At 42.7% G+C, this 26,279-nt stretch overlaps 3 protein-coding genes across 5 annotated transcripts in view; 2 read left to right on the forward strand and 1 right to left on the reverse strand.

Moving 5' to 3' along the window:
* The first annotated feature begins 1,548 nt into the window (after positions 1-1,548).
* Positions 1,549-10,590, forward strand: HTRA4 (HtrA serine peptidase 4). Its single transcript, XM_069485277.1, has 9 exons — positions 1,549-2,029; positions 2,446-2,545; positions 3,319-3,523; positions 4,373-4,567; positions 5,003-5,035; positions 6,447-6,561; positions 6,963-7,020; positions 7,405-7,500; positions 10,418-10,590. Exons 1-9 carry the CDS (start codon positions 1,549-1,551, stop codon positions 10,581-10,583), a joined length of 1,449 nt encoding a protein of 482 aa, XP_069341378.1. The 3' UTR covers positions 10,584-10,590.
* Positions 10,591-12,530: 1,940 nt separating this feature from the next.
* On the reverse strand, positions 12,531-18,447 carry TM2D2 (TM2 domain containing 2). The gene is made up of 4 exons (XM_069485279.1): positions 18,168-18,447; positions 17,242-17,329; positions 14,961-15,076; positions 12,531-13,460 (listed from the first exon to the last, which is right to left on the reverse strand). Exons 1-4 carry the CDS (start codon positions 18,386-18,388, stop codon positions 13,247-13,249), a joined length of 639 nt encoding a protein of 212 aa, XP_069341380.1. The 5' UTR covers positions 18,389-18,447; the 3' UTR covers positions 12,531-13,246.
* Positions 18,448-18,901: 454 nt separating this feature from the next.
* The window catches only part of ADAM9 (ADAM metallopeptidase domain 9), a 95,971-nt gene continuing 88,593 nt past the window's right edge, over positions 18,902-26,279 (forward strand). For all 3 annotated transcript variants that reach the window (XR_011235242.1, XR_011235243.1, XM_069485280.1), the window contains exon 1: positions 18,902-19,089. Coding sequence is in view for 1 of the 3 variants with exons in the window: in XM_069485280.1 (XP_069341381.1) it covers positions 18,993-19,089 (97 nt within the window). In the remaining 2 variants the exon portion in view is untranslated. The remainder of the gene's footprint in view (positions 19,090-26,279) is intronic.

Below are 26,279 nucleotides of genomic sequence, written 5' to 3' on the forward strand. Positions count from 1 at the left end.
GGAGTCTAATTAGCAAATACTTGGGAATTCCAAGTTATAATATTGTTCATGTAGTTCCAATATCAGATAAATATAAATATCTTCAGTGGAAGATAGCATTCTCATTCCCAAATCGTATTTCAGAATTCCTTTTCTGTCCATATTTCTTACCTTCTAACCAGTTTTACACCATAATCTTTTAATGTGAACCACAGATGGTGCATATTTGACCAAAGCATTTACTTTTAAATGTATAAAATGGAACCAAATGGAAAAAATAGGGTGGGAATGAAGTATAGGTTTGTGGTTAAGTACATAGGCTCTGGAATAAATTTGAGTTTTTAGAAAAGGAACTGCAGAATAAAGACCTTCCCTGAGTTGTGCTCTTTCCATAAGGCTTTGGAAGTGGTCTTGACCCACTGCGTGGAACGGCATGTCATGTGGTCATCCTACAGCTGAGCTACTTTACCATTCATTATTCTTGAAAGCTTTAATGGACTTGCTTACTCAAGGTCAGCTGAGGGTTAGTAAAAAGAAGAGTTTGGCCTTTTGCATTGTGAGACATCATAAGGATACCGAGGCACACCTGGTCGAGATTGGCTTCAGGTCAAACTATCGTGGTTACACATCTATTTCTTCATAGAATTCTGACCTCTTAGGATAAAGGAAATAGTGTTAAGGTCCAGCTTCGTCATCTACTTGAAGGAAAAGTTTTTTTTCTGTCTTTCGTTTCTGCTCTGATACGGGCTGAAAGGACTCCATAAATAAATAGCAGATTCAGTGGTTGAGCAGTGGGATTTGATACGTTCCTTTTCAGTGTTCACCAGATAAAGAGGCATAGGAAGGTAACAGCAATTTGGAAATTGAGTTTCCCAAGCCGGCTTCGTTAATAAGCTCTGAACATGTCAGAAATGGACAGGTTTATTAAATCTTGTCTATCAACATCCCTTTTTTTTTCCTGAGTTCCTTTTCCTCTCTCTGTTATTGCCTGCAGCGGTAATCACAGTCATTCGTGCTAGGTAGAGATCCAACAAAGCGAATGTTTGGCCAAAACATACTGTCGGACCTCTTGCCCCTCTGCTTATGAAGCGGCATGATTTTGTGTCTTGAACCAGTGTGCTCGCTGGCGGCGCTGAGCTGAGCGCATGGAAACTGTTATGCTTCTCCTTTTCCGTGATCCCCTAATTGGTATGTAGCAAAAAAATAATTTTCTAAAACTGTTTTGTTGCTTGTTTTGTAATAAAACCATGTAAAAAAATACTGAAATACGGTGGTTTTCCTCACACTGACCTTCCGGCCTGGGTGGGCGAGCCGTGTTGTCAGTGCGCCCCCAGCAGGTCTTCCGTATTGCACGAGGACGTCCCCGCTCAGGGTCGGGCGAGGGACCCCGGGGCGCGGGCGGGGGATGTGTGGGTGTGGGTACCGAGGGGACTGCCAGGCTCTGCCCCTAAAGTGTGGGGGCGGCGGAGGCGGCACCCTGGCCGGGAGAAAGTGTTGCTCATTTTAGAGCGTTTTCGGGTCCAGAGTGAAGTCACTGGAGAAGTGGAAGCGCAGAAGGAGGAGAGCAGGATGACTAGACCTCAGCTGCGGCCAGCCGGGCTCGGGCCATTTCTCCTGCTGTGGCTGCTGCTGCCGCCGGTGCCCGTCCCCAGGGCCGAGGCCTGGAGGGTCCGGGCCTGGCCGCCCTGCCCCGCGGCCTGCGAACCGACGCGCTGCCCCCCGCTGCCGCCCTGCCCGGCGGGGACGGCGCCGCTGCTCGATCACTGCGGCTGCTGCCGCGTGTGCCCCGCGGCCGAGGGCGAGGCCTGCGGCGGGGCCCGCGGCCGGCCGTGCGCCCCGGGGCTGCAGTGCTGGGCGCGGTCCGGCCCCGTGCGCCCGGGCGGCGCCCGGCTCGGCACCTGCGGCTGCCCCGCGGCGGGCGCGCCCGTGTGCGGCAGCGACGGGCGCACCTACCCCAGCCTGTGCGCGCTCCGCGCCGAGAACCGCGCCGCGCGCCTCCGGGGCGCGCTCCCGGCCGTGCCGGTGCAGAAGGGCGACTGCGGCGATCCAGGTGAGCGTGACGTCCGAGCGCTCGGGACGCTTTTGGAACTTTCTCCGGGAGCGCCAGTAAACATGCCCTGGTGCCATCGCGCCTTCCGCGCAGGGTCCGCCCGGCTTCGTTCGCCTCGGGGACGCAGCCCCTGTGTGTCCCGGATTCCCTCCTGCCTTAGCGGGTGTCTCTTGCCGGTCGCCGCCTGGTTTCTCCCCGTTCACCTTCTGAACAGTCTTCCCTTTTAAAGTTTTCTCCGGTCAGGGTGACAGGCCTGGTTCCCGCAAGGCATTGCATAGGAGGGGAGGCCGAAGGGAGGAAGGAGAGGGAAAGTGCAGACGGAGGGAGGAGAGGCACAGAGCGACTTAGGAGATGACACCTGAGACGGGCGGGAGCCGGGCTCCTGCTGCCCTCCAGCAAGGAGCATTTCTTCGCAGGGACCCGAAACGCAGGCCTGCTCCGGAGCAAGTACAACTTCATCGCCGCGGTGGTGGAGAAGGTGGCGCCGTCTGTGGTCCACCTGCAGCTGTTCCGCAGGTAACGGAGATGGGAGGGGACGTTAACTACCCCAGCCACTGTTTCTAAGTGCTTGCCTGCTCCAGGCCCTGTACAAGCAGCGTGCAGTCGTAAAAACTGCTTTGAGGAAACTGAGGCTTGAACAGGTGGCATCGTCGGTTCAAGGTCATTTAGTCAAAGAGCAGACGCACAAGGATTCTGACTTCCAAATCTGAGTTTCTCCTGCGATTTGGGTGGCTGGGATTTCTTTCTCCCTCATCTCCCACAGACAAAATTTAAGGTCAGATAGAAGAGCTAGTAGGCATCTTGGAGGTGATCTTGCCCAGCCCCCTTGTTTGCATGCAAAGAAACCCAGACCTGGAGAGCAGGATTAATTTGTCCCATGCCACAGGCCAGTTGGTAGTGGAAACTAAGACAGACCCAGACCCCACTGATTCCCTCCTGCCTGGGTCCCTGATACTGTGGCACCAGGCCCACTTTGCCCATAGTATTAGGAGCAGGTACAGCCTCTTTGCAGCAGAGGACCCATGGGTTGCTGCATTGACCAGCTCTGAAGAAGGCAGCAGTGGCCCTGGAAAAGGAGAGTTGGAACCAGCTCACAAGACAAGACTAGGGCGCTGTCTGTGCAAAGTTCATCTGTGCGTGGAGAAAATGAAAACACAGACAGGGAAAAGCAAAATGTCTGAGAAAACCGTGATGACAGTATGTTTAAGAAATGTGAGGTTCCCGTGACTCACACACTATGGCTGGCTTCCCTGATTTTCCTGCCTTCTGCTGTTGTCTTGTGGAGACAGGTCGCCTCTCAGCACCAAGGATATTCCTGCATCCAGCGGCTCTGGGTTCATCGTGTCTGAGGATGGGCTCATTATTACCAATGCTCATGTCATCACTAACCAGCAGCGGATTCAGGTGGAGCTCCAGAGTGGGGCCCAGTATGAAGCCACCGTCAAGGACGTTGACCATAAATTGGATCTTGCACTGATTAAGATTGAGCCAAATGTGAGTATTTGAGGGCTGAATCAGAGTCTGCATATTTGGGGATTTTCATTTATTTGCTGATATTTTCTTTCCCACACCACATCTTTTCCATCTGGTTTATGTTTTTTCCCTAGTTTCTTTCTGTTCTTCACACTCTTTTTTGTTTTTCTTCCATGCCTGTCCGTACATCCCTAACAATTTATATTAACTATTGAGCAGTCTTAATTTTTCTCCTGCAACTCCTCTTCAACAGATGCTGCTTCTTGGAAAATTATTTCTCTGCTTAGGATACCAGAAATTATTGCCAGTAGACTCAAAGCTGCTAGGGAATACTTTGAGGTCTTTGCTACACAAAGTGTGTTCTGCACACTGGCAGCATCACCATGTCACCTGAGAGCTTTATAGAAATTAAGAATCTCAGACTCCACCTAGATAGATGTACTGACTCAGAATCTGCATTTGTGATAAGACCCCCAGGTGATTTGCATGTGAATTACAGTTTGAGAAGTGCTGCCCTGGGTCATCTTCCCGTTTGTGCCTTATTCACTTTGACTGTTAATCTTTGAACTAAAGAAATTGCTAATGTTAGTTTATGTTCATCAGTTACCTTCCTGGTGGTTTGCTAAGAGTAAATTCTGCAAAGCAATTATTTTAGACCTCAGAGATGATCCTAATCATCTTCACAAGCAAGAGCTTGGTGGTAGTTGAACTTTTAGGAAGAAGTAGAAGGCAGTCGTAGAATCTGTATGGGAGGGTGCTTCTTAGGTGATATTGACTGTCATATCTGTGTTAGACACAAATATTGGTCACTTCTGCTCTTGTTTTGTTTTTTACTTTTCTGTCTTCTTCATCCCTCCTTGACCATTCCAGACTGACCTTCCTGTATTACTACTGGGAAGATCATCTGACCTTCGGGCTGGAGAGTTCGTGGTTGCCTTGGGCAGCCCATTTTCTCTGCAGAACACAGTGACAGCAGGAATTGTCAGCACTACACAGCGAGGAGGCAAAGAGCTGGGGCTGAAGGATTCAGATATGGACTATATCCAGACTGATGCAATAATTAATGTAAGTCACTTAGGAGGTGTATCCTCAGCCCCTGAGATACTGGCAGTACAGTGAGAATAAAAGAACAGAATGACTTCTTTTCTTTTTGGCCTTTGGGGATGTCCAGAGTGCAGTTAGATCCCCATGTGAGGGTTGGAATGCCATGTTGTTAGAGTTCAGTCTGTTTGATATGATCATTGGCATCCTTGATACTGGGGTGGTCTCTCAGGGTTTGTTATGGAGGTCACCCCTGTGTAGGACGATGCGGGTCCTTTTACTGTTTTTTACCTGTACTGACTTCAGTATTGGTGATGATATTTTGCCTGCCTTGGAGGAACAAGAGGAGCTCATTAGAGCAGGGTGCTTTTGGTAAACCTCTTTGGGTGCTATGTATAAATGACAAGGAGAAATGTATTCATTGGCTTTACTGACCGCTTTTTCAAATTCTGTCTTTAGCACGGGAATTCTGGGGGACCTCTGGTGAACTTGGTAAGTGGCCACTTTCTTTGCTGCTTCCTGTTTCTTGTTAACTTCCAAAAACTTTACACCTTCCGAAATGCAGACTTGGGTGCCACTCTTGTGTGAAGAGTTATGGAATGATGCTTTTCTACTCTTGGATTATTAGTAAATGGTCAGGAAAAATTCAAGATCTACGATGGATTTATCATCCTGGTGTGTGATCTCATCCCACTGAGTGCACCAGGATTCTGGCTCTGGTTTGCTTCACAGTTTTTTGTCATCAACATGCTTTCTGTTTGCATTGGACAGTTACCAAGAGCCCTGGGTATTAAACCCAGATTTATGCCTGGTGACCACCTGCGTTCTGTAATGCAGATCCTTGAAGACCCCCTGCTGCCGTATATGAACAACTGTCCCTCATCTAAAAATGCTAATTACGGAATGTGGTCCATCCAGGTTTTTAGTCTTGACCTGCTTACAGATGAGAGAAAAGCCACAACCAGCATCTGTTGCTCTGTCATGTATTTTATTCTTAAATTTTATTCAGCATTTCTAGTGGAAATGCCAGGGTTTCTAGTTGCTCAAATACGTGCGCAAACGTAAGAGAGTGCAATGCTATTTGACACTGAACCTGTGTTCATGCTCTCTGAGTCCCTTTGGACTGATTGCTTTTGGTTCCTCTTTAAATATTACATTTGCTTCTCGGAGAATGAATTCTGTCTGAAATGATGGACTGCTTTTTACTTATACCATTGCATGTAATTTTTTGTCTCTGCCCTCTCCCTTAGACAATGAGTTTACTAGAGCAAGCATGAAATGCAGAGTTTCAGGCCACATTCCAGACCTACTGAATTACAATCTGTATTTTAATACAACCAGAAATCTCTTTTATATCCTTTCCATTATGGCTAAGGGATAATGAAATGCATAAAGTGAAAAATACATGCTGCTTCATATCTTTAGCTTAGTAGAGCTTTGTTCCCCTAAAGCCAGTTTCCCTAATTCTTCTGACTAGTTGCATCCAAGTGTTGCTGACAATCCAACAGCTTTTTGCCTTTTCCATGTTTATTTTTAGTTTCATTTAAGTAATAAAAGGGTAAAAACTCCTTGTCCTCTTATCTGTGTCAAAATTCAAACTGTGGTTCACTTTTAAACTCAGTGTAACTTACTAAAGGAAAAAATGAGCTCAAGATTAAAAAAAAAAAAAATCCTCAGTAGCCTGGAACCTTTGACCCTGAAAGGAAAGTACCTGTCACACATGTGCATGCCCACTTTGTTCCCTACCGCACTCTTTGCCACCGCTCTCTGTTGAAGTACATTTCCTCTCGTTCCTCTGTTTTCTGACTGTAGTAACTAGCTTCACTCCCTCCTCTGCTGCTCTGGTTTTGCACTGGTCAGTTTGTAAAATTTCACGACTGAATGACGTCTCCTCCCTTGCCAGGATGGAGATGTGATTGGCATAAATACATTGAAGGTGACTGCAGGAATCTCCTTTGCAATTCCCTCAGATCGAATTAGGCAGTTCTTGGCAGAATACCACGAGCGCCAGTTGAAAGGTAAAGGGAGTTGGGATTTTTTCATGCCCTCTTGTGTTTATCAGCAGCACTCAATCGTTCGTGGAGACAGCCACTGGAACCCTGTAAACTACAGGGACACTGGTACTCAGCTACCGTAATGGTGGTTTGGGTGGCAATATTGGAGGACTGGGCGCAAAACCAAGCATGAGTTGTACCCAGAAGTATTTGGATTGAACTAGCCCGGAAATGAAACCCAGGGGCTGAAGGTGGGTAGGTTGGTGGGAGGAGGGTATGTGCTAACGACAAAGGTTCTCTGAAGCATGTATTTCGTGGCGGGCAGCTATAATAGCAAAGAGATTCTGGAACACAGGTGTCTTTTAAACTCTGCCAAAAGGAAAGAGGTTTTGTTGTTAATAACACATCACAACTTTCCTTTCCAGGAAAGGCTCTTTCACAGAAGAAATATCTGGGTCTGCGAATGCTGCCCCTCACTATGAAGTAAGCATGTGTTTGAATATGTCCGGGTTGTTTCTTGGAGGCAGAAGCTGTAGCTGGACAATCTTAACAGAAAAGCTGAAGCATTTGGACTGCAGCTGGGTGCTCTGGGGACTGTGGTCCTGTTTGCCTCTGCTTGCACCAGCATTGGCTGTGCACAGTGTCTTTCACTGTGGCTGCATTTTATAGTGTCAGATGGTTCCAGGCTTTGGCATAGAGGGACAGAATGCACCCAGGGGACAATGACTGTGATCAGCTCCATGACATCCTCATTGGCCCCTGGGAGCCTTGAGCAGAACAGGTGGAGTACCTGCTAAGACTTCCAGGCTTTTCCCAGGGCTCGGAAGATTAATTCATTATGTTTTCTAACCTTCTCACTTCTCTCAGCCTTCTTCAAGAAATGAAAAGGCAAGATCCAGATTTCCCTGATCTGAGTTCTGGGGTTTTTGTATATGAAGTGATTCAAGGAACAGCTGCAGAAAGGTAGGATAAGTGCAGGCCTTTACCCGTCCAGCTTTGTTCTTTCTAGATGTGTGCCATGGTAAAGGCATGCGGGTCTACACTCGCTCTGTCTGATACAGTGGCTGCTGTGTACATGCAGTGTATACTGAACACGTGAAATGTGGCCCATGTGACCAAGGGACTGAATTTTAAATTTAACTCATTTAAATTTAAAAACTGAGAAGCAGTGTAAAATATTTTTCCATTAAATGTACCTTTTTTTGTTTCTTAAGGACTACATTTTACTTTAATCACTGAATTGTATGAGATATTATCATTCTATAGCAGTATATTGGGGGGGTGTATGTTGTTTTGAGTGGATTTCAAAGACCTATATGTAATAGTGTAAAATACCTATGAAAAATTTTAAAATACTGCATGTTTCAATGATAATATTTTGGATATATTGCATTAAATAAGATATATTATTTAAATTACTTTCATATGTTTAAAACTTTTAAAAAAATGTGGCTATTTCTACAGGATAGTGCTGACTTAGACTTGTCTACTTGTAAAGACTTTTTTTTTCCGGGAGGGAGGAAAGGAGGGAGGGGAGATGGTTTTCTGTAGTCTAAGAAGTCCAAGAAGAACTCATGAGTTAATAGCATAAGTTTAATTTTTTGCTAGGAATTCCCAAACCTACTCTTTCAATATTACTAGTTATTAATTAACTATTAAGTTACTAAGTCATTAATAACTATTGACTATTAGTTATAAATATTGGTTATAATTATTACTAAGTTTAACAAATGTTAGTTATTAGTTATTACGAATGGGAAGAATCCACAATGTTAAAAGTTTTAATACAAATTTTAGGTATTTTAAAATCCTTTCTTTCTTTTGAGCTCTGGATGACAATGTCAGAGGCTACCACTGAGACCTGTGTAATAAAGCCAAGGTTAGAACAGCCCCCAGCTGGAGAACCTAGCTGACTTCACTGTTGTTTTGAAACATTTAATAGTAACTACTGAGGAAGAGGTAGCTTGTCCTACAAATGTTATTCTCCTGGGTTTCTCTCTTGTTATTTCTTCATTGCCTCTCTGTGTTTCTGTTTATTTTTCAAGAGCTCAGTAATCTGTGTAGATTATAGTCATACTTTCACTAGGGGGAAAGAAACCATAAGGCAGGCTCGGTATAGCTAAGTGTTAGGTCTCATGTTACTATTAATACATTTGGCTTGTCACAGCCTTTTCTAGACTTTCCTGGTTCCTTCCCTGCTCCACCTCCCTACTCCTCCTTATTTTTAACTTCTGGTTCAAGGCCATAGTGTTTTCTTTCAGCTAAGTCCTTGATACTCAAAACTAGACCGGTAGCGTTAGCAGCAGCTGGATGGAGCGTGTTAGGAATGCAGACTCACAGGCCCCCACCTTCGACCCCCTGAATCAGGATCTGCATTTTTAACGAGATTCCTCAGCTGATTCCTACGTACATTAAACTGTGAGAATTACATCTGGGAGTCCCTGATAAATAGAAATCCATTATTTCTGGCCTTCACCCACTTATACCTAGTAGTAATAATTACACTAATAATAGCTGGTACTTATGAAACATTTACCGTATCTGAGGCACTATTTAAAGTGTTTCAGATACTTATTTGAGCCCCAAACAGTCTTATGATATAGGTATTAATGATTTTACAGAGGAAGCAGCTGTGGTACAGAGAGATTATCTTGCAGAGTTGCACAGGAAGTCAGACAGCGCGGATGTGGACCCTGGCTTGACTCTGCTGTGATCCTGCCTTTGAGGCTGCTTTTCTGTTTCTGAAAGGCAGAATGACTTAGTGGCAAGAAGATGGGTTTTCAAGTCTGAAAGACTCAGGATCAACTCCTACGTTAGCCTCTTACAAGTTGTGTGACCTGGGAAAGGTCATTTAGTTCCTCATGTTTGGCCTGAGTTCCTCATATTTGGTGCGTAGTCGGCACTCAGTAATAATTTGCAGGTTTCTTTCTTTTTCTCTTTTCCTACTCACAGAACTAGTATCATGAATTCTTTGTGCACACTTGTTCCAAGTCATCCTCCTAAACTGTCCTTGTTCTAAAGGCGTTTCCTGCTTTTAGCTCTATACTCAAGCTTCTCTTGGTATCCACTTGCTTTAAATTTCCTACTTCTTTTAAAACTTCACATATCTTGATAATCCCACCTCATTATCAGTCTTCCTTTGGCTTTCTATTTCCCTAAACAGGGTCTCCTGGAGTCATTTAATTTGATGTTCTTCCTCCAGCCTGTTCTTACCTTTAGGACAAATCATTAGCATGGCTATGTAGTTATAGCAGTGTTCGTATTTGGAGCAAGTTTCTTCTTCTAGAATATATATTCGATATGGAGCAATGATGTAGGGCACTGAACATAATCACAACTTAGGGGAAAGGGAGCCTATGGGAGCCAGAGCTTTAAATACTTAGAGTCAGGTTGATTGGTTTTTGATTAACTGGAAGCAGAACTTCAGCATACTTTCCAGCTCTATAAACTGTGTGTGAAGATGGGCAAGTATGTGGGTTGTCAGAATAAAACTGACCAAAATGTAACCTTGTCTGGGGAAAAATGGGCTGCTTGGGCTTTTCACTTTTGCTGGTGAGACCAGAAGCGTGCCTGAGGTTAACAGAAGTTAGAGAGTAATAGAAATTAACAGCTGAACTTCCCATGCCAAACCAAATCCAGTACGTGGGAAGAGTAAACTTACGTGGTATTGATAGGATATTAATTTTATAAAGGTCAACAGGACTGTTGTCCTCCAGGTGATCTTGCATCATATCTTAGAACAGCCCTCAGATAGGGAAGGATTAAGGCTATTTCTGGTTACCCGGTTTGTATGTTTAATGCCAGCAAAACAGTAATGCCATAAAAAAAAAAAAACCTCTTCTTACAATTTCATGGTCCTTTTTTTTCCTTCCCTTTCTAGCTCTGGGTTGAGAGACCACGATGTAATTGTCAGCATAAATGGGCAACCTGTTACTACCACAGCGGATGTTATTGAAGCTGTTAAGGACAATGATTCCCTTTCCATCACTGTTCATCGGGGAAGACAAATTTTGTTCCTGACAGTCACACCTGAAATAATCAATTGAGTCTTGCTGTAAAGAGAGATTATTTAACAAAACTAAAGTTATATTACCTGGTTTGTATTGAAGATGTGCCAAAGATGGCAGGGGGTTTGGGAATCTCTTTCTGATGAGGAAAGAAAGATACTTTGAAAACACACACACACTCACACACACACACACACACACACACACACTCACATTCATGGATCATTAGGTCGGGGTGCTATTCTGCTGTTAAGAAGCCTTACTAGGCCAAATGGAAGAAGGAAATGGTGCCAGGAAGTCTGGGGAACTGATAAAATTTTATTTAAAGATAGGAAACAACTAAAAAACAGGCACAGTTTCTAATTTAACCTTGACAGAGGGAAGGGATACTTTAGTATTTTAAACCTCTATAGCCACAAACTAGATATAACACACACATACACTAACAGATCTATCTACCAAATATTAAGCAACAACCCGAATTGAGTGTAGGAATAATCAATTTTTTAATAATACTCTTTTGATCAATGAGTTTTTGAGGTTGTATCACATTTGGCTGGGGTTTGTGGAGATAGAAGATTGGCGTCATTTAGAAGTCAAATTGAAACTGACAATTGCAGATTGTCACACAGAAATATTACTCATGATTCTCAAATTATCACTCTAGCAGTGGAAACAACTTTTGTCTTCAGCAGCTTTTCTGACTCTGAGAAGGGCTCCTTCCCCTGTCCAAGTACTAACTAGGCCTGACCCTGCTTAGCTTCGGAGATCAGATGAGATTGGGCGCATTCAGGGTGTTATGGCCATAGACAAGAAGGGCTTCTTTTATATAACGGCTTCTTTAATAATTTACAGACCTTTAGCTTTTTACCCAAGCTCTTCCTCCTGGTAACATTAATGATTTCGAGTCTTGGAGCTGCCAAAGTTTTCTTCTTCTTCTTCTTCTTTTTTTTAAAGGAAACAACTTTTGATAGGGTTTGTGAATATTTTTAGGAGATTTTAAAAAGGCGGGATGAAGTAGGACTCCATAAGGTTTATTTTGGGTAAGATTTAAACTAAAAAAGAAAACACGGCATCCTTGAGCCCCCTTAAATTCTATACAGAATTTTACATGTATGTGTATTTTTCTGGGGAGTAAGTCTGGTTTCTTTATGACCCATGACAATTTAAAATATACTGACTTAGGGTACAGATATTCTGAATTAAAAGTCTACCAATTGTTACTGTTACAAGCAAGGTTAAGGTCAGTGTGGTACAGACTTTCAAGACAGAACAGAATAATCTGTTCTAATTTTTTATACCATTGCTACCTTTAATAATGTAAGAACAGTGATCATATTAATCAGGGATGATAAAGCAGAAGTTCTTAGGAAAGCTGCTACAAAATGATGAAATATATCTAGGGAAGTTATTTTAACTGTGATTCTTGGTCTCTAATTATCATGAGGTAAACATTGAGTAGCTCTACCTTGATTGTTTCTAGAATTTATAAGTTGTTTTGAATAGCAGGCTTTTAGTTTGACTTGGCCACAAAGTCCATCTTTTATTTTATATGTAATAGTTCTTTCAACTTAGATTGCAAAGGATGGGAAGCAATTTTTAAAACTTATAAACTACTCACATTTCTTTTATTCCCAGTGATTTGGGAATGCAAAGGCTTGGCTGTATCTCTTTCTGACTGCTGTAGCCGACAGTGGGAACCTTTAGTACCACGATTATTCTGAGTTCTGAATGTGTTCAGTTTCTCTTTGTCCTCATAGATGACATCCTAGTTCTACCCTAGTATTCAATATCCTTTAAGTAGGAGTGTGTTTTTCTTTCCAAGGGCACGAGGCTCCTCACTTTATCTTACCTAATCATGAATAATAGTTTTACAGAAACTTGTATGAGATCCTTTTTTATCAGCCTACAACATGGGCTCCATAAACTGATAAATACTAATTTTTAGGAAGGACAATTGTGCCAAGAGGAATAGCTCAACTCACATACATGTCTGCTACTGTGTTGGTTCTCAGAACATAATTGGAATGAAGAAATTATTGTACTGCATATTCTGCTTCTGGAACATAGTAATGGTGACACAACAGGGTTTATTAAAAGGGTGGTTCATTGCAAATGCTTAGCTTTTGGCAAAACAAATACCATTTTGAGTTTCACTCTCCCTACTGAAAATACTCATACAGCACTCCAGGTTGGCAAAATTTATTGTGCAATTGAAATTTGGAAAGTCGGAATTTCAGTGTGTGTTAAGATCCATGGCCATTTCTACTTCTGCTGAAGATTTTCATTGGCTCAGCTTCAGGTCTCCTCTGCATGAAGACTCGGGGTCATGAAAGGCTCGTGGATAAAAATTTCACTTTCCTCATCCTGTTAGGTCCACTTGCTTCAAGGGACTGAAGACACAGCAATGCACACAAATACACACTATGGAAACCCTTCTGCATCTTATGAGTTAGTGACTATCCTTTATGTTTTGTACACGAGGAAAGGTACAACACAGTTTGCTTGTCATTTCTAGTCTGCAAGGTGAACTCTGGGTTGAGAATCCAAAGTCCAAAGAAGCCTTCTTAACCAAACCAGTTCCCTCCAAACAGGGAAAGTAATGGTCGCGTCTGATATCGAAGAAGAGTTTTGAGCCTGCAGAGAGGAATTCAGAAGACAGAGCTTTCACCTGCCTCCCCGGGCCCTGACAGCAGCTCTTTTTAGTAAACAGTGCACCAGTTGCTGCCATCACTTGGCATCAACCCTCCGGTAATGAGCAAAATGAGGTCAACAAACCACCAAATCCCAAGTCCTCCGAGAGTCAACAGCTTCCCTACTGCTGTGCCGGTGTGTCCCAGACAGAAACGGTCCACTCCAAAACATCCCAGGAAGAAGGAGTAGAGTAAAGTGGTTATGAAGTAGTGTCCGGTATACCTAGACAATAGGAATGAAAAGGAAGATGTCCTACTGCATGAACATTAAAACACTTAAGATTAATGAATTTAACGTAAGTGAGCAGATGGTACAGCAGTCCCCCGATGGCCTCTTGCTCTCTGTTTTGTATTCTTTTATGAGACGGCCAGGCAGGTGCAGCCACAAGGGGAGAGGCTCAGGAAAAACATGGGTCCTAGAGACAGGAGGTAGGGCCTACCACGCAGGGCTTCGTGGGAAAGACACCATGGTGGTAAGAAGACAAGAGCGAGGGGAAGGTTTAGGGCACTGCCTTTACGGAGTTTCTGTAGGAAAGGCAGGGCAGGGCAAAACAAGTAGTTTAGGATTGGCTAGTTGGAATAATTTCAGCAAGGTCTAAACTACAGGTGTGGTTTCTTTTTACCTGGCACCTGGTTCTGGGATGATCAAGGCAGAGGAATATTGTCTCCTGGCATGTACAGGTTAGATACCAGAAGTATATCTCTAGACTAGTGAGTCTGCAAATCAAGGACATGCTCCTGGCTAGGCCCTTTGCTATCTAAGAAACAACCTCAGCCTCAGGAGGGACAGTTTCTCCCCCAACCAGAAAGGTTTTTTAAGATGTCAAGCATCATGATACACAAAAAAATTAAAAAAAAAATTTTAAACATACCCTCATGGCCCCTACTTTTCTCCCCCGCCAAAATCTCTAGTTGGTCTAGGGTCTCAATAGAGTACTTGCTAAGATATGGAGGACCTCTAAGAACAAATACTGACTTTTGCAGAGTTGGACTGGACAAGAAATTATCAAGCACATTTGCACAACAGGCGTCTTGGTAGGAGTGGAGTCTGGCCGCCCACCCTGCCCTACAGAGGCTCCTTTCCTGAGGCTCAGGTGGCTGCCCCTGAGTGTAGTTCTCTAAGGAAGCACTGTCCTTAAATGAACACTTGATCTCCGCACACCTTTGTTGCTGTTTTGTAGCAGCTAAAAGTGAGTACTTCTCCATGAGGCTTTTGTCCTTACGCTGATGACACAAGCTGCAGTTACTCTAATATCACTAAACATAGCCACTGACTCTTCCCGTTAGCACTCCGTGTGAGTACATTCCGTGCCTTCAAGCGACCCTGACCTCTTAAGATAAACTGATTTTCAGAGTGAGGAGCCCACCTCCACTTTTCATAATAAAAGCTTTATTCCTAAATTACCAAGGCAATTTTCATAGGATTTTATGCCTTGCATAGGAATTTTGGAGCTAGATCATCTGGCTCAACTCCTTCATTTTGTAGATGAGGGAAAGACCGTGAAGCCCACAGGCACCCAGGGAAAGAGGCATTTGGGACTTAGGACTCCTGATCTCAAGTCCAGCGTCCCCTCTACTATCAACTCACTGCCTCTGTCAATGGATTACGCACGATAGTAATCACATTCCCTCTTTAACACTTAAAAAGTCACATCAAAAAATGACAAGGAAAATGGCTCTACCTCCACCCAATTACCAACTACTTCACTCAAGTAACACTTACTTGATACAAGGTTTATTTTCTCGTAGGAAGGTCCTAGGACTGGCACACTCGATTCCATCCAACGCCCGGCACTGGACTGAAGTGTGTTCCACATCACTGTAGGCCTGTCCACCGAACTGTGCAATAGCCACCAAAACCAAACAAACTCAACAAAGCGAGTAACACAAAAATATATCTTTATATTATTTAATCAAAGCTGTGTGAGGACTATAATTATTCTAACAAGGTTGAGGTAAAGCTGTGCTCAAGAAAAAGGAATTTAGTGACTTATTTCAAGTGATTTTAGATTAGTTCATCCTAAATGTACATTGTTTAGAGAAACTCCTACTTTTTTCTTCATGATTAGCTTCTTCAATAACAGTAAAAAAAAAAAAACCCATAATTTTGTTAAATGCCATTTAGAAGAGATGGACATAATATTAATACTTTATCCTACATTTACAGGAAAAAGACCACAAAACTGAACATTTGAGAATGAGTATTTAAAAAAGCCAATGTGTGTTAGAGATCTGTTTTATGTTCATTATACATTAGCATAATTAGGTAAGAACTCAGGATGTCATTTGTCTTAGGACTTCATTTAGCCCTCGAATGTGCGATTATCAGGCATCTGTAGTACGTCTATAGTGTAAGTTTAAATTGCAGCAAAAAATTTCAGAACTGGGCCTCTTACCCCTTGCTTAACTGAATTCTAGCAGAGAAAACACAACTGTACATTTTTTATTGCCACTTTTGTGATTTGTTAATATTTTCGTTGGAGTGTTACTCAAAGGGAAGGGACTGGGAAAAAAGAATGCCCCCTCCTCATACCTCTACACCTCCCCCCTTAGCAAATCAGGTGCCTGAGTGCTGTCAGTCCTTTAGGACTTCTGGGCCAGGTGAGAGTTTGAGTGTCTTCGTAGGATAAACTTAGGTTTTTTTTTTTTTTTTTTGAGCAGAGTCCTACTCTGTCACCCAGCTAGAGTGCAGTGGTGGCCTCATAGCTCATTGCAATCTCAAACTCCAGGCTCAAGGGATCTTCCTGCCTCAACCTCCCAAGTAGCTGGGACTACAGGTGTGAAGCATGACTGGCTAATTTTTCTATTTTTAGTAGAGACAGAGGTCTCACTATTGCTCAGGCCGGTCTCGAACTCCTGAGCTCAAGTGATCCTCCTGCCTTGGCCTCCCAGAGTGCTAGGATTATAGGCATGAGCCACCATGCCTGCCAGGATAAATTTAGTTTTTAATCAAAATAGGCAAAAGTGAGTGATCTCTATACAATGCTAACTCCAATTTCTATCAGTTACTATCAACAGAACAAAATTTCATAATACTTAAAATATTTCTCTACACATGATTTCAGTATGGCTTGCCGTTTAAATCTTATTACTGTCAGGTTTATTCCTCTGTGTCTGATTCATTACATTAACATATATTGCACTGTGGTGAAGTCAGAGCCTTTAGTGCATACGTCACTGAAGTAACACATTGTACCCACCAAGCAATCTCCTATCATCCAACCTCTTCCCACCCCGACCCCTCCGAGTCTCATCTCTGTGTCTGAATTAGTACAAAAAATGTTTTCCCATGATTCTCTTAACACGTAATTGAATCTAGACTTGCATTATGTAACATAATATAATGGTGAGTCCATTGTGGGGAGGAGATACATAAACTTCATTGGTTTTTTGACAGACTGATCAGAAAGTGTGTACCAGCTTTAGGAATATTATTAATGACACTGAATGGCTTCTTTCCATTTTAAGAAGCCATCGTTACTAAAGGTTTCCCCTGGGATACTTTAACCTCCTACAAAGACATATACTGATAGACCCATCTATTTCCTAAGGACATGGTGGAACCTGCTTGCCTGCGGAAAAGAAAGGTCATCAGCAAGAGGAGCTCTGTCTCAAATGTCTGTGTAACAAAGATACTGCCCAATCCATCATCAGTTTTAGAAAGTGCATAGCCTTTCTTTTGCTTTCTGGAATGTGCACACCTTGAAGCAGAGCCAGGGTGAAATTTTAGCTTCACATCTGTCAATCTCAATGGCCAGAGGAACCAAAGACAGGTTGGTCACTCTACTTGGGTGGTTTTGGCACAGAGATTGCTTCTTCATGAGGAAACTGAATGTCTTGGTCAGTTACTGACACTGGCTAGGGAGGAAATTTCTAGTAACAGTCATTCTGACAAAATTCTTCAAAAAAGTAACTTCATACCCCTTATACTTTTCCGTAACTGCATTTAGCCAGTACTATTTCTCAGTGGAAGAGTTTGTTTAAACAAGAAAACAAAAACGCACCTTGAGACAACCATAACCAAGTTCTTGCGATGCAGTTGCATTTCCAACATGATCCACTGGGTCTTCACATTCTATAAATTCTTCAGGTCTGTAATTCAACAGTAAGATTATGGTCACATGATCTTTGCAAATCGCTGTTTACATGCACATAATCGAAACAGGCAAGAGACATTTCTTCCCCAAGTTTTCTGGGGTTCAGTTTCACTCTGCAAACCCTTTATCAAGCCAAGAGGTGGCGTCAATTAGACTGAAGCACAGGTCAAACTGACAGCCACCCAAATTAACCTTTTATTGGAGAAGGGAGGTGTTAGTGGTTCTGTTTCTACATGGATTCTACTTCTCCTGTGGCTTCATTTCTTCAACAGTCAAACAACCACGAGTCTGGGGGCGGAGCAAAATTTAAGCTAAAGGATTCACAGTTCTCTGCATTTCCCAAACGCCTTTTCTTATTTGATCAAAAAGAGATCTGAAAAAGTGGCTTGGTTCTGCAATGGTAAGAGTGTTGCTTTTAAAAAAAGAAGTGCCTTGTAGGCAGAGAAAAGTCATTTACTCCGTTTATGCCTCACTCAGCACTGGCACCTAATTAATTGACTAACACTTAACTAACACTCTTCTTCGGCTAAAGGGCGCAGGACTGAGAAGGCACAGCCTCGTACCCTTCTTCCAGAGGCTATATGATGTCACTCTTCCCTAGTTCTCCCTTTTCGGGATCCCAGAGGATCTGCCACCGACACACAAGCCTTTCCCCTGCACAGGTGAGTGGAGTGAGAGACCTGTCACGACATCCACCTCTTGTGTGTTAACTACCAGGTCCTCAAGTGGAGGGGGTCTGGAAAAAAAGCAGCCTCCCCTCCCCCTTCCCCCCAAATCCACATATCCCTGGTCCAATCTCCATATCCACCCGCCTCGACCCCGGGGTAGCTTACAGGTAAGAGCAAAGGATGACCGGAGAGTGGGGGTCGCCATATTCCCAGCTCGGAGCACCCGCGGAGCCCTCCGGGTGGGCGGCGGAGGTGAGCTCGGGCTCGGCAGTAGCATTTTGCGAGTGGCTCCGAGAGACACAATGCAGCAGCAGTAGATTCCCCAGTAGCAAAGCCGCCTGGCCGCACAGAAGTAAGTAACTCACAGGGCAACCACCCAGTACCATCTTCCCGGACCCAGTGGCTGACAACCTGCCCCAACCCAAACGCAGGCCGGCACCGCAGACCCCGGCCCTGCCAGGTCGAGCCTCTCCGCGTAGCCCCCCTCCTGGCTGCCAAACAGCCAATGGGCGCGCAGCTCTAAGCTCCGCCCACCTCCACCGACCAACCAGAAAGGGATGAGCAGAGGGAGGCGGGGCTCCGCTGCGGGGCGCTTCGGCTTCCCAGTTCCTCTTCTGGGTCTCTCACGCTCCTCCTCCTTTTGCGCCGAGTGCTTCCTCCAATTGGTTCCCTCGACCCCGGAGTGGGCGGGCCTTGGAGCAGAGTGGGCCGGGTGGATAGTGCCGGGGCGGGGCGGACTTGGAGCGGTCGGTTTAGAAATCCCATTCTCCCGCCGGGGACTAGATTTTTCCCTACGTCAGCGTTGGGAGCGCGATGTCGGGAGCGAGCTCGGACCGAGCTAGGGCCAAGTTGCGTCACCGCCGCGCGCATGCTCGTCCCCGGGCGCGCGCCTCCCGGCCAGTCCTGGGGCCCCGGCGGGGCAGGAAAATGATGGGAGAGGCGGAGGCTGAGGCGACCGACTGTTGAGTGGAAGCTGCGGAGTCAGCCGAGATGGGGTCGGGCGCGGGCTCGCCCTTGGGGCCTCGCCGTTTGCAGTGGTTGCTGTTGTTTGGCCTGGTGGGCCCCGTGCTCGGTGGGGCGCGGCCAGGTGGGTGTCCGCTCCCAGGGTCCCTGGGCTGGCGGTTTCCTAGGGCTGGGCGCTCGCGTGAACCTGTGGTGCCGGGCGTGGCGGCGCCTGGCCTGGGACCGGACCCGGGGCCGGGGCGAAGCCGCTCCAGACCTGTGGGGACAGTGCTCAGGTTCTGGCGCCCCCAGCCCCTCTTGGCCCCGGGCGCCCGTCTGCTTCCACTTCCTCCGCCTCCCGCCCCACCCCCATGGCGCGCAGAGCCGGGTCCCCGGACTCTCTGGGGGCGACTCTGGGTCCGGCGCCGACCTCGGAGCCGGCGGAGAGCCCCGGAGGCTGGGCGCGCGCCGGCGGCTCTTCGTGGTTGAGCTGGTGGAGTTAATGTCACTTGGAAACAGCCTGAGAGGCGGAACTTTTGCTTCAGGCTACCCTAATTTGAGATTTCGACGGTCATTTTATTAGTAGAGTCACCGGTGGGTTCACAGAACTGAATTTGGGGAATGGGATAAAGGGGTGGGGCGGGGGGAGACGCTCATTTTTCTTGGGCCGTTTTTGTTCTAAGAATACTTATTTTGGAAACGAAGTGCTACGTTTGTATACCCAAGCAGTCTTTTATCTGTGTTGGTGCTGGGTACGCGGTGTCTTAAATCCAGACAAATAATCCCTGCTCTGTTTAACTCATAGGATTATCTTAAGAATTCAATCACTTGTGTGAAATCCATTTTGGATTGTGAAACTTCCCTTGACTATGTAAGATATTTATATTGGAGATGCCCAAACACAGGGGAAACAAATTGTCAACACTAGCTTCTTGCTGGAAACAACTTCTTTATTTATTTTGGCTTTTGTAATAATTATTGTTTGCATGGCTGTATTTTCCCTATCGACGATAGAATATAATGGAGAATGGGAGTTTTTACCAAATCAATGCTTTGAGAGTTGTTGAAAGGTGATGATGGAAAATTTCAATGCAGGACTGCTGACCTTCAGGAAACTAATTACATTTTTTATCGTTGGTTTCTTTTTAAATTAAACATATTCGTCCCAGTGCAGAAATTGAATGGGAAATTGTCATATCTTGTCTTGTTAAAGCTACTTTTCGTGTGGTATTCTAGATGGTTAACATGCACTAATATATAAAGTGAGGTAGATTATACATCTGGAGTTTTAGCAATATGTGGTTTAAATGTCAATAAGACTATATTTTTAATGTTAATGTATATGTTGACTATAACATCCCTGCGTATAGATGAATGGAATATCCTTAGGGTCTTTAACTGTGGCTTCAACAGGTTATGGCACCCCCTTACTTAAGCATGTATACATGGTCTTTCAAAATTTAGGCAACGTTTATGGAACTACTATAAACACCATGCTTAATGCTTGTGGAAGGGCAAAGGGTCACCAGATATGCTAAGTGTATATGAGAGATGCTGGGGAAGGTTTTACAGTGAAAAAAATATTTGAACTGGGCTATGTTGATGAATTTTTCAAGTGAAAGGGTAGGAATACATTCTAAGCAGAAGATAGTTTTTGCAAGAGTATGGAGTGTGTGACAGAACATGACTTGGTAGGAAATGATGAGAATGTCAGTATGACATCAGGCAGTCTATATGAAAGGGAGGGATGGAATATAAAACCAAGGTAGGTTGGTATCAGTTGGGGAGAGCCTTGTATGCCAAGCTAAGGGGTTTGGACTTTACCCTGTAGGAAGTTCTTTGGGCAGTGAAAGTTTTTAAGTAGGAGTGTGACTTAATCACATTTTCTGTTAAGAAAGCTGGCCACTCAATGGAGGTTAGAATCTAGGAGGGAGAGACTGGAGGCTGGGTGATCAGTTAAGAGGCTTTTGTAATAGAGTGCAGTGAGTCAACTCATGTTTCCCTAAGGGAATGTTCGTCCAACATCAGCTGACTAAATTTTTGCAATACAGGATGTTTAAAACATGCACTGAAACCTTTTCCCCTAATGAAAGAGGAATTTGAGGATTCAGTAAGTACCACCCACACATCAGTTACATTAGGAGTTCGGTAGATTTTAGTAGGATTTTTACTACCATTTATAACATTGTGTCAAGAAGGAAAGGCAGTATAATTTCCAAACAGCTTACAATAAGCTTTTTTTTTTTTTTTTTTTAAACTAGGGCTGACAAAGGTAGCTTTGTATCATTGTAAAAAATAACAAGGGGAATCAGGTATGAAACGTCACCTCATTTTCTAAGGTGGTAATTATGATGCACAGACTTAGAATTTTTTTTACAAAGATTGGTATTCTAAAGAAAAGGAATTTGAAAGCTTATTCATGGTGAATCACTGTAAAACGAAGTATACAGTAAAAACTTAGGTCTATACTAATCTGTTTATAGTTATCACCAAATTATTTGAATTTTATATGTTTATGTTTGTGCTGTGTAGGAGAATGTTGTCTTTTAAATTTAAAGATGATTTGGTTTTCAAACTAAGTAAAAAAGAAAGCATTTATAATTGAAATATGTACAAAACTAGTTGCTGGGTTCCAAGACAGTTTTCAAAAAGCACTTTAAATTTTACCTTACTAAATTTATATTTGCTATTTGTTAAAAATCCTGGTTTGTAATAGAAATTATTATAGAATCCCCCAAAGAATGCAAGCTCTAAGTAACTGGAAGATTTTTCTCAAAATATCCCCAAGCTCAAACATATGACATAGATAGCTTCATGAAATTTTTTTTTCTCTTTGATACCTACTATGTACTGGAGCCTTCTAGTTAAGCCATCCTTTCAGTCGGTTATGAAACTGCCTCAGATGAATATAGTCCTCTTGGTATCTCAGTAACTAATCCCTCACTCCCTTTAAATCATACAAGGTGGGCCGTCATTTTTCCGGAGTGATCATATGTGGGACACTCCTTGAATCACATCTTTTAAGAGTGAGTTAGGGAACCTGAGAAGTTAACTTCATTTGCTCAACTTTTAAATATATAGTTGTTTTTGGATTTGTATTTGTTTATGTTAACATAAAAATTAGGGCACTACAGCTTATTATTAATATAAGTAAAGAAAATGATATCACCACCAAACATATGGGTGTATACTAGGGCAAAACCCATTCCTGTATATGGGAAATGCCCCTTTCCCTTTGATGCATTTTTCTTTTAATGAGATTTTTATCATGTAACTCATTTTAGGATGATTTTCCCCCCCCTTTCCTTTAGTAGCTCCTTAGCACCCTCATGCAAGTAGATCCCTGGTGAGCTTGCTTCTGATTAGCCTCATTGACACTTTGAAATCCTGTTGTGAATTGGATTTGATGAGAATGTCAGTGTGACTTCAGGCAGTCTATATGAAAGGGAGGGATGGAAGATAAAGCTAAGTAAGGTAGGTTGGTATCAGTTGGGGAGAGCCTTCTATGCCAAGCTGTGGGGTTTGGCTTTTACTCTGTAGGAAGTTCTTTGGGCAGTGAAGGTTTTTAAGTAGGGCCTGAGCTCCCATCTCAGCTACTTTGGAGAAGTGGTTAAGCAGTCTGTGGCATAGCAATACAGTGAAGTATGTTATTGCTATTAAAATGATGAAATGTGTGGGCCATATGGATGTGTAGAAAAGACAATAATACAGGTTAACCATAGCAAGTAAGACTCACTTTAGTTTGTACTTGATTTTAATAATTACAACTATGAAAACTATGTATGTATTGCTGTGAAGATCAGAAGAGATTGCTTACTCAGCACATATTTTATTGAATACTTAACTGTATACCAGTGAAGGAAATAGCATGGTGGATAAGCTATGGTCCTTCATCTTGAGGAACTTAAATTCCTTGCTGGAGGAACTTAAATTCTCTAAGGCATTAAATTTTGTAAATGGTTGGTGGTTTTCTCAAAGGGACGCTTCAAAACAAAAGCTGTTTCTTTTTAAATGTAAAAATGGATACATATAAGAAAAAAGTATGACACGCAACAAATGTCACAGTGTAGGTAGGACATAGCAGGAGACATTATTAAGTATGTTTGAAGGTAGTTATTAATATGAGATGTGTTTATTTGGGATTGACTTTGTGAATACTAGAATGAAAATATGTAGCTCAAAATAACAGTACTTTATGGATCGGACTACAAGAATTTCTCTTTAAGAAATACTTTGGACAACAGAATTATCTTACTGATTCTGAATGTGGAGTCCAGGTTTATTTTGTACAGCGAAAGTAGCTTGAAGGTGCTATTTGTTTACATAATGGGCAGGAAGGAAAGGAGAAAGTCCCAGGGTTTGGAGTTCACATTTGTTTGCTTTGCAATTAGGTAGAATTCTTTTAACTTATTTCCTTCTACTTACAGTTACTGTTATGAAAAATGTACTTAGACTTCCTCTAAAATGCAGTATTGTGCATAGAAAGATTTAAGGAGTTAGAGGAAGAAAGGAGTGCAACTAACACGTTTCTTTAACTAAATTTAGGACACTTTACCTTTCATGTTTCAACTGTTATTTTTATCTTCAGCTCATGTTTTCTAGTACTGTGATTGTGATGGTATGCTTTTTCTGTCAAATTCTAATATAGTAGTTTGTATTCCTTGCAGAGTCGATTGCATTAAGATTTTTATTTTCATTGTGAACTATATCTTTATACCAGTGGTTTTAACTAGGGGAGACTTTGTCCCCAAAATGGGGGAAATAATTTTAGTTGTTGCATCTGAGGGATGCTGTTGGCATCTAGTGGGTAGAGGCCAGGATGCTACTAAATATCCTGTGATGTACAGGACGACCTCTGCCACAAAGAATTTTCTGGCCAAAAATGTCAGTAGTGCTGAGGTTGAGGCTTTATACAAATAATATTAATGTACTTCCTTTATAGTAACATGGGAAAAATGTTTTTTTGATTTCCATGAGAAGGTGCTACTATTTGGAATTAAAAAAAATTAAAGGGAATTTGGGAAATAACCATATAGGATATGAACAGGAAAAAAGAAAAAAGAAGCCAGAACTGGAGAAAAACAAGGAATTTTGGAAAAAAAAAATAGGAAGGAGGGTATTCATACAATTAGTATGTGTTGTTTTTGAATGGCATTCTCCAAATATGTGCATTTGTTATGATGTTTTGGAACTCTTTATGGCAAGGCTTTAATTCAGAAAGTAGATTCTTGTATTTTAAAAGTTTGATGCTCTACCGACTGAGCTATCCGGGCTCTTGATTCTTGGATTTTAAAAGGAAGAAGTCGGTATCAGAATAACAGCTTTAACATATAGAAGTTATTTTAGGTTGCTATAATTTTGAAAGCCTTTTTACAATAAATGATTAATTGTGGCATTTGGTTTTGAAAATGAGAATTGTGTTTTAAAATGGGACAGAAGGAAAGAAAGTTGTATCTTATACTCCTGTATATGGTTTTTATTCTTCTTCACTGACAATCTGGGTAAAAGATTCATAGAAGACCAAAGACTTGGTTTTGAGTCCTGTCATGAAACTAGGTGTGTGACCTTATAAAGTCACTTAACCTGTTTGAAGATGAGAACGCTTTAAATATCCACCTGCCCATGAGAACTACAGATGTTCTCTTTTGTGAGGCATTTCTTTTTCTCTGTGATGTTTGCTTTTGAGTTGTGATGAAAAAATTTCAGTTTGGTTATATATTGTTTAGCTTCTAGTGTAATAGCTGTCTGTGCCTATTAGCATGTATGTCCTTGTCTGTAATGATTTACTTAAACTTTTTGTTTTGAAATAATTATAGAGTCACAGAAAGGTGCAAATAAAGGTAGAGGATGATTTACTTTTTTTTTTTTTTCATTTTTAGACAGGGTCTCACTCCATTATCCTGACTAGAATGCAGTGACATCATCATAGCTCACTACAACCTCAAACTGCTGGGCCCAAACAGTCCTCCTGGCTTAGCCTCCCAAGTAGCTGGGACCATGCCCAACTAATTTTTCTATTTTTTATAGAGATGGGGTCTTGCTCTTGCTCAGACTGGTCTTGAACTCCTGACCTCAAGCAGTCCTCCTGCCTTGGCCTCCCAGAGTGCTAGGATTACAGGCCTGAGCCATCACACCTGGCCGATTTACTTTTTATCACACTTAGCTTCTAATCTATTGTGCGCTGAGATCATTTTGTCTGTTCTTGCCACCGTTTTTAGAATGTTCTAGTAGTTGAACAGATTACCATAATCCAGAATGAAATTATTATTGTTAAGGATAATATTTAAGCTAGTGTTTTTAAAAATTTGAGAAAACTGAAAGTCATCGAAAGGTTTATTTTGGGTAAGGAAGTAGTCCCATACCCCATTTGATTTAGGATTAAGGATATTTCTGCCTAATGATTCGAAGCCTGCATCAAGGCCATAAATTTCTTTCTTTCTTTTTTTTTTTTTTGAGACAGAGTCTTACTCTGTTGCCTGGGCTAGAGTGAGTGCCGTGGCATCAGCCTAGCTCACAGCAACCTCAAACTCCTGGGCTCAAGTGATCCTTCTGCCTCAGCCTCCTGAGTAGCTGGGACTACAGGCATGCGCCACCATGCCTGGCTCATTTTTTTCTATATATATTTTTAGCTGTCCATATAATTTCTTTCTATTTTTAGTAGAGACGGGGTCTTGCTCTTGCTCAGGCTGGTCTCGAACTCCTGAGTTCAGACGATCCACCCGCCTCTGCCTCCCAGAGTGCTAGGATTACAGGCGTGAGCCACTGCGCCCGGCCGAAGGCCATAAATTTCTTTTGACATGGTTTCCAGTTGACAAGTCCAAATATCTGAATGACAGTTGATTCTGGTATGTCATAATATGCCTTGGATCAGCCTATAGGTGCCTTCGTAAGTATCAGTCCATTGCTGGTGTGTTTACATAATGACGTGAAGCCACATTTAAAGGGTATAATACGCCATATTATAGAGGTATAAGGGGTTGATGGGCAAAGAGTTTGAAAACCATTAGTATGATATGTATGGTATTAGATATAATGAAATTTATGTTTTCCTGCCCTTTTAATTTGAAAAGTAATTCAGTGGTGGCAAAATACTCATTGTAAAAACAATTTCAAACAATGCAGAAATAGAGAAGTATAGGAAGTAAAAACTCCAAGTCCTGTTCTCATTACTTCCTGGTTTTTTTCCATCATAGCAACTACTTTAAACAGTTTGGTATGTTTATGATATTTACATGTTATTTATGACATTTTATAATCTTATATATGTTTATGATATCATAGTATTTCATAAATACTATAATATAGGTTTGTATACAGTGAAAAGTATAAGTCTCT

This window comes from Eulemur rufifrons, chromosome 12 (genome assembly GCF_041146395.1).
Source record: "Eulemur rufifrons isolate Redbay chromosome 12, OSU_ERuf_1, whole genome shotgun sequence".
NCBI lineage: Eukaryota > Metazoa > Chordata > Mammalia > Primates > Lemuridae > Eulemur > Eulemur rufifrons.

Coding starts and splice junctions, on each gene's coding strand:
- HTRA4 (XM_069485277.1), top strand. CDS start 1,549: ATGACTAGACCTCAGCTGCGGCCAGCCGGGCTCGGGCCATTTCTCCTG. Junction 3,524..4,372: donor TGATTAAGATTGAGCCAAAT/GTGAGTATTTGA, acceptor TGACCATTCCAG/ACTGACCTTCCTGTATTACT. Junction 7,021..7,404: donor ATGCTGCCCCTCACTATGAA/GTAAGCATGTGT, acceptor CACTTCTCTCAG/CCTTCTTCAAGAAATGAAAA.
- TM2D2 (XM_069485279.1), bottom strand. CDS start 18,388: ATGGTACTGGGTGGTTGCCCTGTGAGTTACTTACTTCTGTGCGGCCAG. Junction 17,330..18,167: donor GTCATCCTTTGCTCTTACCT/GTAAGCTACCCC, acceptor GTTGAATTACAG/ACCTGAAGAATTTATAGAAT. Junction 13,461..14,960: donor GAAAATAAACCTTGTATCAA/GTAAGTGTTACT, acceptor CCTATTGTCTAG/GTATACCGGACACTACTTCA.